Source organism: Oncorhynchus mykiss, chromosome 23 (assembly GCF_057628025.1).
Source record: "Oncorhynchus mykiss isolate SJ-2025 chromosome 23, ASM5762802v1, whole genome shotgun sequence".
Taxonomy (NCBI): Eukaryota; Metazoa; Chordata; class Actinopteri; order Salmoniformes; family Salmonidae; genus Oncorhynchus; species Oncorhynchus mykiss.
In genome coordinates, this window is record NC_143044.1 from 19,647,682 (window position 1) to 19,659,836 (window position 12,155).

At 40.0% G+C, this 12,155-nt stretch overlaps 1 protein-coding gene across 2 annotated transcripts in view; it reads right to left on the reverse strand.

Annotated features, from left to right (window-relative positions):
* Window positions 1–8,863: 8,863 nt before the first annotated feature.
* The window catches only part of LOC110502554 (pro-neuregulin-3, membrane-bound isoform), a 516,109-nt gene continuing 512,817 nt past the window's right edge, over window positions 8,864–12,155 (reverse strand). For both annotated transcript variants that reach the window (XM_021580674.3, XM_021580673.3), the window contains exon 9: window positions 8,864–9,752. In XM_021580674.3, the coding sequence (XP_021436349.3) occupies window positions 9,122–9,752 (631 nt within the window). In that variant the 3' untranslated portion in view covers window positions 8,864–9,121. The remainder of the gene's footprint in view (window positions 9,753–12,155) is intronic.

A 12,155-nucleotide genomic window follows, 5' to 3' on the forward strand; every position in this document is an offset into this window, starting at 1 on the left:
TGGCCATGTGTTTGGTTGTTTTCTTATCCTATTCGATCATGACCACTAAATAGATTTGCTTTCATTTAACAGGAAATAGCATAGTATGAGTATGTTATTAACTTTTGTATGCAGACTATAGGTAAGCCTAGGTTTGGTTAGCCTGTAATGTACCTCTATGTCTGAGTAAATCCTTATGCATCTCTCCCCGTATCTCTCTCTCTCTCTCTCTCTCTCATAGCCATTAACTAGTCTCCTGTGAGTTCCTGCATCCACCCACGTCCTCCCCCACACTCTCCCAACTCCAGGTTGACCTCACCAGGAATCTTCAGATATTATGACGATTCTTTATATTCTCTGGATCCCTGAGCTGTGCTTTATTTAACTTTATTAGATTTCATGAATTCTCAAGCACATGCATAAAAATGGTGATGAATGATGAGCTGTAAGACTTTCTGTAGCTGGTCGTTATTTTGGATCAAGCACAAAGCATGGCAGGTCATTCTATAATTTGCTGAATTTTCCATACGCTCCAAAAGATACACATTATTTTCATTTTCTTTGGATGCACTGAAATAAATAAGGCGTGCAACACTGAAGACTCAATTTTATTGAAAAAAATAATAAAAAGATAAACAAAAAAACTAAAACAAAAAAATCCATTATATCATTTTTTTTAGGGGTATCACTGAAATAAGGTTTTTCACTACCATGAACAAAAATATGACTGTTTTTCATATCACAACTGGAATATGTTTAAATTAGCCAGGATCATTTAGGAAAACTCTATAAGTTAACACACACAAGCGCATGGAACATCTCTCGAGTTAAAAACGTGGATTTCAAGACCCATTTTAGACCCATTCTTATTTCAAACATGACCATTTGCAGTGACATGATATGAAGCTAAAGGATAATGTAAATATAGCCTAATCCATATAGTTGTCTGACCAGCCTGTCATAGAATGACATTGAGGCAACAGTGGGTCAAAACAACCTTAGTTCATACTTTATGTCCGGATGCTAAATCATCATGTAACTGCATGTCAATTGTATGTAATCATTGTATAACAACTATGTAACAACCACTTGTCACATACTTAGAACAATGAAAAGGCTGTCGGTTCAATTATCTCTAATATTATTTTAGGGACACTTGGCTGAAACCAAGGTTATCAAACCTGGTCTGACATTTTACATTAGAAATCCATCTAGCTATAATCCCATGCTTATCTCAAATCTAGCTCTGCCCTGATTATTTTCATTAGAATGTATGTAATAGTTTTGTTGATTGGTTATTGTAACACTTTTACCATTTGATCGCCTCTAAACCTTAATATTTGAGTGCAACAGTCAATTCAATATGTGACCTAGATATTTCTGAATGAATACTTGAGTAATCAGAACATCCTGTGACTGAAGATGAGTTCCAGCACCAGTAATGCATACATTGGTAAACTGAGCCTGACGAACATTACTAATGCATTTCACACTCACTCACACATTCACGCACACACACACTCGCACACACATGTGCACACACGCACACACACTCACACACACATACAGTACACAGACTCATGCACACATGCTTTATCAAATGAGATGCAAACACACACTCAATAGGTAAAAGTACAGCCATAGTGGATTGTTTCTTTCTTTTCTCCATCACTCTTTTTTTGAAGGTAGATCAGCTTTACACAAAGGTTTACCCATCCACTGGCTCAGAATCTTCACAAAGGATTCATTTTTCTATATGCCTCACTGCACAGTACTGAACAAACTTTAGAGTATGAAACACAGGCCTTTTGAAATGGAAATGAGCAATGATCAATAATTTTCCTGCTGTGAGATTGCACCTTGGACCTCCCCCCAACCTGGATTTGTCTCAGAAGAACAAACCTGATAAGGTATATTTTCACAGAAAACTCTCACAAAAACTCAGATTACACCCCCACATTTATCAGGGTATGGGATAAAAGGCTCTGCATCACTGGCATTGGCTGCAAACTGCTCTAGCGATTTGCGGGGATAGTAGACAGTGTACTTGGCCTCCCAGTCTCTGGTAGGCATGCAGTTCACACTCTGATGGGGTTGCTTTCCCTGGCAGTCAGAGGTCTTTGTGGATCAAGCTAGACTCTTATCTGTCTAGCCTGTATGGTCTAACCCTGCCATCAACACCTAACCTCTCTCCTGCTGTCTGTCCACTGTCCACTACTTAAACATACACTATGAGCCCACGTATACACTGTATTAACTCATATAACCAAATGCATGCAAGGAGTCATGCATACACAAACCCATGCACGCGCACACACACACAGACACACACACACACAGACTTACACACACATACCAATAAGCACTCTGATTTGGAGAAGAAAAAAAACACACACACCCAGAAATGCATAAGCATACACATAGATTCACCGACATACAAATGTCTAGAGAAACTTCAAAAGTGAGGAACTCTAATATAGAAAGCCTGATGTGTTCACCCTAGTCTTGAATCATTTGCAGAAAAGGGCCATGAGTTTTTTTTATAATTTCAAGACAGGCGGTCATATGGCTGGCCCTTTTTATTTAAAGTTAACGGAAATAAGTGGAGTGTAGCAGACAAGTTTTCAATTATTGGCACATGTAATGTAGTGTTCAGATGTTCTGAGTGGAAACGAGAGATGCCAGACTTAAAATTAGTTTTCATGATTTCATGAAAGCAGGGTGGATGTACAATAGAGCATGTATGATTTCAATACCCACCATTGAAAATTGATTGCAAATGGTTGCAGGTAAAGTAATAAGCTTTAGAGGTTTACAGATAATGGCACATTTCCACTTGATGTCTGATGACCAAAATGGGACTGTTGGTCGCCAATGCTTGAAGTACATCATGCAGCATGATTTACATTCAGTTTGTTAAACATCAAATGGATATGCCCTATACATAAATCACTCGCTTTTATCTGTAAACATCCAATGGTTATTATTACTGCTATGTCTCGCTTGACATCATTTCGGGAGATCACCAGCAATAATATAACTTTAAAATAACATTAAAAAAAACCTTTGTAAGGGTTGTTGGCTGTATGAAACCCTACCCTGCATCTACCAAAGCACTGGACAACTATGGCCTGCTTAAAAACCTCTCTGATAAGGGCATATTTGATTTGAATGTGAAATTCCAGGCATTGTGAGCTAGATCAGCAACTCCCTACAGAATATTGGTGTTAATCTGAAAACAAATAATTATCTGCATGCACAATTTCATGGGTTGGGTAGGGGGGGGGGGTAGAACCATTGAAAACAATCAAACAATCAACAGCTACAGAATCTCCATCATTATTCTTTTTTTAACATTTGATTGTAAATGAAAAAATTGAATTGATGTCCGCAATCCATAGGTAGCACAGAAACATTTTTCATTAACACCCCTCTCCAGTCTTCCCTTACCCCCAGAAAGCAGCTGATTGTTCATCACGAACAATATGAAAAGAAAACACAAAAACTCCTCCACTTCCTCTGGCGTGTTGTCCTTGGTCCGTCCCTCCATCGCTGTGTACCCCCAACACACTGGTGCATGTTGTTGTGTGGTGAGGGAATGTGTTTGTGTGTGTACTCAGGGTTGTGTGGGGTTAAACATAGGAAATAACACCCATGCTAAACATACGACGTGGTCAGAAGAGACAGAAATCCACTCACATACAAAAAAGGAATAAGACACCAAACTATCCAACCGTGTTACTATCAGGGTTGTCTTATTAACACTGGGTACACCTGGAGTAGGTTATCTGCAAAAGTCTCTTTATATCAGTCTGCAATGGTTCCTCATCGTACTGCTGTGGTATATCCAAGGCAAAGGAGGACTGTTATAATCCTTAGCTGGGTAGACTCACAATGGTAGTTGAGAGTTTGTTTTAGAGTAGACACTGTTGCTCTGGCAGCCATGTTTATCAGCATCTTCGGTTCACAACAGGTAGCAAAATGGAGGGGTAAGGCTGCATGGGGAACATACAACCTTGCTCAAAGCCTGTAAAATGTGGAGGAATTCTTACAAAAAAAGGAAAAAGGTACATCATTCCTGTATTCCTCAACTGAACTTGGTCACCTTTTAAATTCCATATATTTGTAACCATATATATATATATATATATACACTACCAGTCAGAAGTCTTAGAGCACCTACTCATTCAAGGGTTTTTCTTTATTTTGACTATTTTCTACATTGTGGAATAATAGTGAAGACATCAACACTATGAAATAACACATATGGAATTGTGTAGTAACAAAAAAAGTGTTAAACAATATATTTTATACTTGAGATTCTTCAAAGTAGCCACCGTTTGCCTTGATGACAGCTTTGTACACTCTTGGCATTCCCCCAACCAGCTTCATGAGGTAGTCACCTGGAATGCATTTCAATTAACTGGTGTGCCTTGTTAATTTGTGGAATTTCTTTCCTTCTTAATGAGTTTGAGCCAATCAGTTCTGTTGTGACAAGGTAGGGGTGGTATACAGAAGATAGCCCTATTTGGTAAAAGACCAAGTCCATATTATGTCAAGAACAGCTGAAATAAGCAAAGAGGAACGATAGTTCATCAATACTTTAAGAATGTCCGTCAATGCAGACATTTTCTTCAAGTTTCTTTTCTTCAAGTGCAGTCACACAAACCATCAAGCGCTATGATGAAGCTGGCTCTCATGATGATCGCCACAGGAAAGGAAGATGCAGAGGATAAGTTCATCATAAATTGCAGCCAAAGGAAATGCTTCACAGAGTTCAAGTAACAGACACATCTCAACATCAGCTGTTCAGAGGAGAATAAGTGAATCAGGCCTTCATTGTCGAATTGCTACAAAGAAACCACTACTAAAGGACACCAATAATAACAAGAGACTTGCTTGGGCGAAGAAACACGAACAATGGATATCAGACCGGTGGAAATCTGTTCTTTGGTCTGATGAGTCCAAATTTGAGATTTTTGGTTCAAACCGCTGTGTCTTTGTGAGACGCAGAGTAGGTGAACGGATGTCTCCACATGTGTGATTCCCACCGGGAAGCATGGAGAAGGAGGTGTGATGGTGTGTGGGTGCTTTGCTGGTGACAGGGTCTGTGATTTATTTAGAATTTAAGGCACACTTAACCAGCATGGCTTACACAGCATTCTGTAGCGATACGTCATCCCATCTGGTTTGCGCTTAGTGGGACTCTCAATTGTTTTTTAACAGGATAATGACCCAACACACCTCCACTCTGTGAAAAGGCTATTTGACCAAGAAGGAGAGTGACGGAGTGATGCACCAGGTGACCTGGAATCCACAATCACCCAACCTCAACCCAATTGAGATAGTTTGGGATGAGTTGAACTGCAGAGTGAAGGGAAAACAGCCAACAAGTGCTCAGCATATGTGGGAACTCCTTCAAGACTGTTGGAAAAGCATCCCAGGTGAAGGCGATTGAGAGAATGCCAAGAGTGTGCAAAGCTGTCATCAAGGCAAAGGGTGGCTACTTTGAAGAATCTCAAATATAAAATATATTTTATGGTTATTACATGATTCTATATGTGTTATTTCAGTTTTGATATATTCAGTATTATTCTACAATGTAGAAAATAAACATTTTGAAAAACCCTTGTCCAAACTTGACTGGTACTGTATATATACAGTTGAAGTCAGAAGTTTACATACACTTAGATTGGAGTCATTAAAACTCGTTTTTCAACCACTCCACACATTTCTTGTTAACGAACTATAGTTTTGGCAAGTCGGTTAATCTTTCCAACATTTTTTTACAGACAAATTATTTCACATATAATTCACTGTATCACAATTCAAGTGGGTCAGAAGTTTACATACACTAAGTTGACTGTGCCTTTAAACAGCTTGCACAATTCCAGAAAATAATGTTATGGCTTTAGAAAATTCTGATAGGCTAATTGACATCATTTGAGTCAATTGAAGATATACAGTGCCTTGCGAAAGTATTCGGCCCCCTTGAACTTTGCGACCTATTGCCACATTTCAGGCTTCAAACATAAAGATATAAAACTGTATTTTTTTGTGAAGAATCAACAACAAGTGGGACACAATCATGAAGTGGAACGACATTTATTGGATATTTCAAACAAAAACGGAAAAATTGGGCGTGCAAAATTATTCAGCCCCCTTAAGTTAATACTTTGCAGCGCCACCTTTTGCTGCGATTACAGCTGTAAGTCGCTTGGGGTATGTCTCTATCAGTTTTGCACATCGAGAGACTGAAATTTTTTCCCATTCCTCCTTGCAAAACAGCTCGAGCTCAGTGAGGTTTGATGGAGAGCATTTGTGAACAGCAGTTTTCAGTTCTTTCCACAGATTCTCGATTGGATTCAGGTCTGGACTTTGACTTGGTCATTCTAACACCTGGATATGTTTATTTTTGAACCATTCCATTGTAGATTTTGCTTTATGTTTTGGATCATTGTCTTGTTGGAAGACAAATCTCCGTCCCAGTCTCAGGTCTTTTGCAGACTCCATCAGGTTTTCTTCCAGAATGGTCCTGTATTTGGCTCCATCCATCTTCCCATCAATTTTAACCATCTTCCCTGTCCCTGCTGGAGAAAAGCAGGCCCAAACCATGATGCTGCCACCACCATGTTTGACAGTGGGGATGGTGTGTTCAGCTGTGTTGCTTTTACCCCAAACATAACATTTTGCATTGTTGCCAAAAAGTTCAATTTTGGTTTCATCTGACCAGAGCACCTTCTTCCACATGTTTGGTGTTTCTCCCAGGTGGCTTGTGGCAAACTTTAAACGACACTTTTTATGGATATCTTTAAGAAATGGCTTTCTTCTTGCCACTCTTCCATAAAGGCCAGATTTGTGCAATATACGACTGATTGTTGTCCTATGGACAGAGTCTCCCACCTCAGCTGTAGATCTCTGCAGTTCATCCAGAGTGATCATGGGCCGCTTGGCTGCATCTCTGATCAGTCTTCTCCTTGTATGAGCTGAAAGTTTAGAGGGACGGCCAGGTCTTGGTAGATTTGCAGTGGTCTGATACTCCTTCCATTTCAATATTATCGCTTGCACAGTGCTCCTTGGGATGTTTAAAGCTTGGGAAATATTTTTGTATCCAAATCCGGCTTTAAACTTCTTCACAACAGTATCTCGGACCTGCCTGGTGTGTTCCTTGTTCTTCATGATGCTCTCTGCGCTTTTAACGGACCTCTGAGACTATCACAGTGCAGGTGCATTTATACGGAGACTTGATTACACACAGGTGGATTGTATTTATCATCATTAGTCATTTAGGTCAACATTGGATCATTCAGAGATCCTCACTTAACTTCTGGAGAGAGTTTGCTGCACTGAAAGTAAAGGGAATGAATAATTTTGCACGCCCAAGTTTTCAGTTTTTGATTTGTTAAAAAAGTTTGAAATATCCAATAAATGTCGTTCCACTTCATGATTGTGTCCCACTTGTTGTTGATTCTTCACAAAAAAATACAGTTTTATATCTTTATGTTTGAAGCCTGAAATGTGGCAAAAGGTTGCAAAGTTCAAGGGGGCCGAATACTTTCGCAAGGCACTGTACCTCTGGATGTATTTCAAGGCCTACCTTCAAACTCAGTGCCTCTGTGCTTAACATCATGGCAAAATCAAAAGAAATCAGCCAAAACCTCAGATTTTTTTTCTGACCTCTACAAGTCTGGTTCATCCTTGGGAGCAATTTCCAAACGCCTGAAGTTACCACGTTCATCTGTACAAACAATAGTACGCAAGTACGAACACCATGGGACCACGCAACCGTCATAGCGCTCAGGAAGGAGATGCATTATGTCTCCTAGAGATGGATGTACTTTGTTGTGAAAAGTGCAAATCAATCTTAGAACAACAGCAAAGGACCTTGTGAAGATGCGGGAGGAAACAGGTATTAATATCCACAGTAAAACGAGTCCTATATCGACTTAACCTGAAAGGCCGCTCAGCAAGGAAGAAGCCACTGCTCCAAAACCTCCATAAAAAAGCAAGACTATCGTTTGCAACTGCACATGGAGACAACGATCATACTTTTGGAGAAATGTATTCTGGTCTGATGAAACAAAAATAGAGCTGTTTGGCCATAATTACCATCGTTATGTTTGGAGGAAAAATGGCTTGCAAGCCGAAGAACACCATCCCAACCGTGAAGCATGGGGGTGGCAGCATCATATTGTGGAGGTGCTTTGCTGCTACTTCACAAAATAGATGGTTTCATGAGGATGGAAAAGTATGTGGATATATTGAAGCAACATCTCAAGACATCAGTCACGAAGTTAAAGCTTGGTCGCAAATGGGTCTTCCAAATGGACAATGATCCCAACCATACTTACAAAGTTGTGGCAAACTGGCTTAAGGACATCAAAGTCAAGGTATTGGAGTGGCCATCACAAAGCCCTGACCCCAATCCTCTAGAGAATTTGTGGGCAGAACTGAAAATGCGTGTGTGAGCAAGGAGGCGTACAAACCTGTCTCAGTTACACCAGCTCTATCAGGAGGAATGGGCCAAAATTCACCCAGCTTATTTTGGGAAGCTTGTGGAAGGCTACCCTAAACGTTTTACCCAAGTTAAACCATTTAAAGGCAATGTTACCAAATACTAACTGAGTGTATGTAAACTTCTGACCCACTGGGAATATGATGAAAAAAATAAAAGCTTAAATAAATCATTCTCTCCACTATTATTCTGACATTTCACATTCTTAAAATAAAGTGGTGATCCTAACTGACCTAAGACCGGGAATTTTTACTAGAATTAAATGTCAGGAATTGTGAAAAACTGAGTTTAAATGTATTTGGCTAAGGTGTATGTAAACTTCTGACTTCAACTGTATATATTTTTTTACAATTAAAAACACCATGGAGATGACAGACTATTTGGTTTATTTTGTCTAAGAAGAAGCATTAAATAAATGCATATACATAATTGCTCTCTTCATAACTTCATAGACCATCCCTCTGTTCATTCTTCCATACAGTATGCACATTGTTTTTTTTTTATTATATTTTTTCACTATTGAGTTTCATCTCATCCCTCTGATGAAGAAGTCTCTGCAGTCTGGATTTCAAGACACCAGGGTGGTTTTACTGTAGATCCAGACAGGACGTTAGTGCTTAGACAGTCTCATTGGCAGGGCTGAGTTGAGTCTGTGTGGGGTTCTCTAGGGCTCAGTAAATGGGTCTCAATAGGTCCATTAGGTCTCACACCCCTCACTCCTCCACCATTGAGTGTCAGGAAGCACACAGTCTCTCTGGGCGGTGAAGGGGAAAAGCTGCCGCTTTCTTCCTGCTTCCTGCTGGCCAGAGTCAGAGCCCTGAGATTCTCCTGGGCCTCCTCCAGGATAAGGGCCATCTCATTCTGCTGCTGGCCCCCCGTGGAGGAGGAGCAGGAGGTGGAGGCGTGGTGCAGCGTGATGAGGGAGCATCCTCCTCCTACTTCCATACTGGGCGTGGCGCTGCAGGTGGCTGAGCCTGTGGTGGCCGTTTGCAAACAGGAGACCTCATCCTGGTTGCCCTGGACCGAATGGATGATGGGGATGGAGCAGGTCTGAAATGGAGGAGGTGATGAGAGGCTGGGATGTCTGGGGCACCTGAGGTTCCTGGTCGAAGTGGAGATATCATGGTCCTGGCCCTGGTCCAGAAGACTGCAGCGCACCTCCACCCTGCTCTCCCATGACCGCTCAATCAACATGGGGGGTTGCATATTTAGAAAGGCATCCTGTCGCGGGTCGCTCCCAGCCCTCACAATCTGGTACCTGAAGGAGGGAAGAGAGGCAACAAACAAACAAACAAACAAACAAACAAGACAGACAGAGACAGACAGAGACAGACAGAGACAGACAGAGACAGACAGAGACAGACAGACAGACAGACAGACAGACAAGGAAATTACAATTGCTGTCAATTCCCACATGTGTACTCATTTCACTTCAAGAAAAGGTCATTGCTTTGAGTTTCATTTTAACTCAAGCCTTTAAAGCAACTGCCCAAACAAAACAAGGATACTCAGGGAGACAAAATTCACCTTGCCATCTCAGAGGCATGAAGAGCACACAAAGAAAAAGATGAGCTTGACATTTCTCTTTCATGTCTTTATCTAGTCAAACTCTCACAAAGTATGAACTGGATTATTAGTTGGGAGAGGTAAGAGGGAGTTCAGACACTACATTATTCATTTGACACATGAAATGGGGATACTTTAATAAATGGAACAACCATGAATATTTAATTCAGCAAGAATGTGTTTGACACATCTGAGTATCTAGGATAATTAATTAAGTAATCAACGATCAATAATATCCCATCAATGTCGACATTTGTTCATGACTTCACAAAACACTTTCAAAGTGATTGTGTTGTGGATATCTAATATAGATTTGTTTTGCTCTCTCTTCTTTTTCTCTTTGTGACGTGGCATAAGCTACCTCACAATAGAGCAACACATCCTCTCTGAAATATCAGTCTGAATCGAGGAACAGTCTATGGCTCCCAGCTCATTATCTTTGTATACACTCTTAGAAAAAAAAGGTTCCATACAGAACCAAAAAGATTCTATCACTTGCTTCACATCTGAAAACCTTAAAAGTTCTATATATAACTATTTTATGGGGTTCTTTGGTCAGAACCCTAGGGGTGCTTCTTCACTGAATGTAAAATGGTTCAATATAGAAGCCTGTGTGGTGCAATTGATAAATATAAATATTTCTATGAATATAAAATATTAAACTATTAAATAACGGACAAAATAATGCCAGCATAGTTTTTAGATTGTATTGTCATTATATGCGAACATAGTTAGGAAATATGCACTGGTGGCCAGGGAGGAATCTTTGTTTGAATGCTGGAACTTTATGGAACAGTATAATAGCCTATGTGTTGATGCCTGGCTGGTTCCTGAGAATAACAAAAAAGGAGCAAAAACATGAGTGAATCTTCAGAAATCTGCCAAAATCTGCCAAAATAAAGACAAAAATGCTATGCAGACATATAATTATTATAAAAAAAGATGTTATTTTTCACATGTGCCGAATACAGTGAAATGCTCACTTACAAGCCCTTAAGAAAGTTTGTCCCCTCATGCCTGGAGGGAAGCAAAAGTCATTCCCCTACCTATGTGACGATCGTCTGATGAAGTAGACCAAGGTGCAGCGTGGTAAGTGTTCATGATCTTTAATACTCAGGACACCAAAAGGAATAACGAACGTCACGTTCTGCCGGCTTCACAGAGCTAACAAAAAACAAGATCCCACAACATAGGTGGGAAAACAGGCTACCTAAGTATGATTCCCAATCAGAGACAACGATAGACAGCTGCCTCTGATTGGGAACCACACTCGGCCAAAACCAAAGAAATACACACAGCTTCTACTGAGCTGGAAATGTCCGTTAGCTATTCCAAGCAACTCCATTGCAACTAACTAGCTGGCTAGAGATAGCTTGGTTTCCATTTTTCAACAATGTTTCTAATCATCAATGCTTACTGGTATTGGATCTCACGCGTTCACTAGAAAGGGATTCAAATTATGTGAACTAGTACAACATTACATTTTTTTTCCAGAGATGTGAGATGATTCATTTGTTTTCTGTAATATAGCTTTGAATCATGATATTTGTACTGTTGAGGAAAATAGGCAGGTTTTTCGACTCATATCCTGACTTTTGAAAGGATTGCGTGATGATTAGCTTAGCAACCGTGTGATGCAGCATGACAATGTGAATGCAATTGGTCGACATTGAACTAGGTGTTCTACTTTTCTCCATGTATTTGCCACTGGGATTCCTATCTCATCCTTTCCAAGTATCTCTGGCTAGATACTGTAGCAAGCTAGCTAACAATAACTAGTTTGGTTGATGCAATCATGCTAACATTAATAATTTAGACTCTGAATGTATTTGGCAAAAATAAAAAAGGTTAAACGATCTGCTGCTGCTACCCAAGGCCAAGGGGCACTGACGTTTCTGAAAAGGTTAGTCCAATAATGTTCGTTGGCATATTATTTTATTTCCACTGCTGGTGATTATTCACAAATGTTTGGGGTGCACATTTCACTGTTTTAAAAGTAAAAAAAAAAGAAAACTACAAATTTTGCTACAGAGCTGTCTACACCGACAATATGAACACATTTCTCCAACCATAACATATGGATGGCCAATGAATA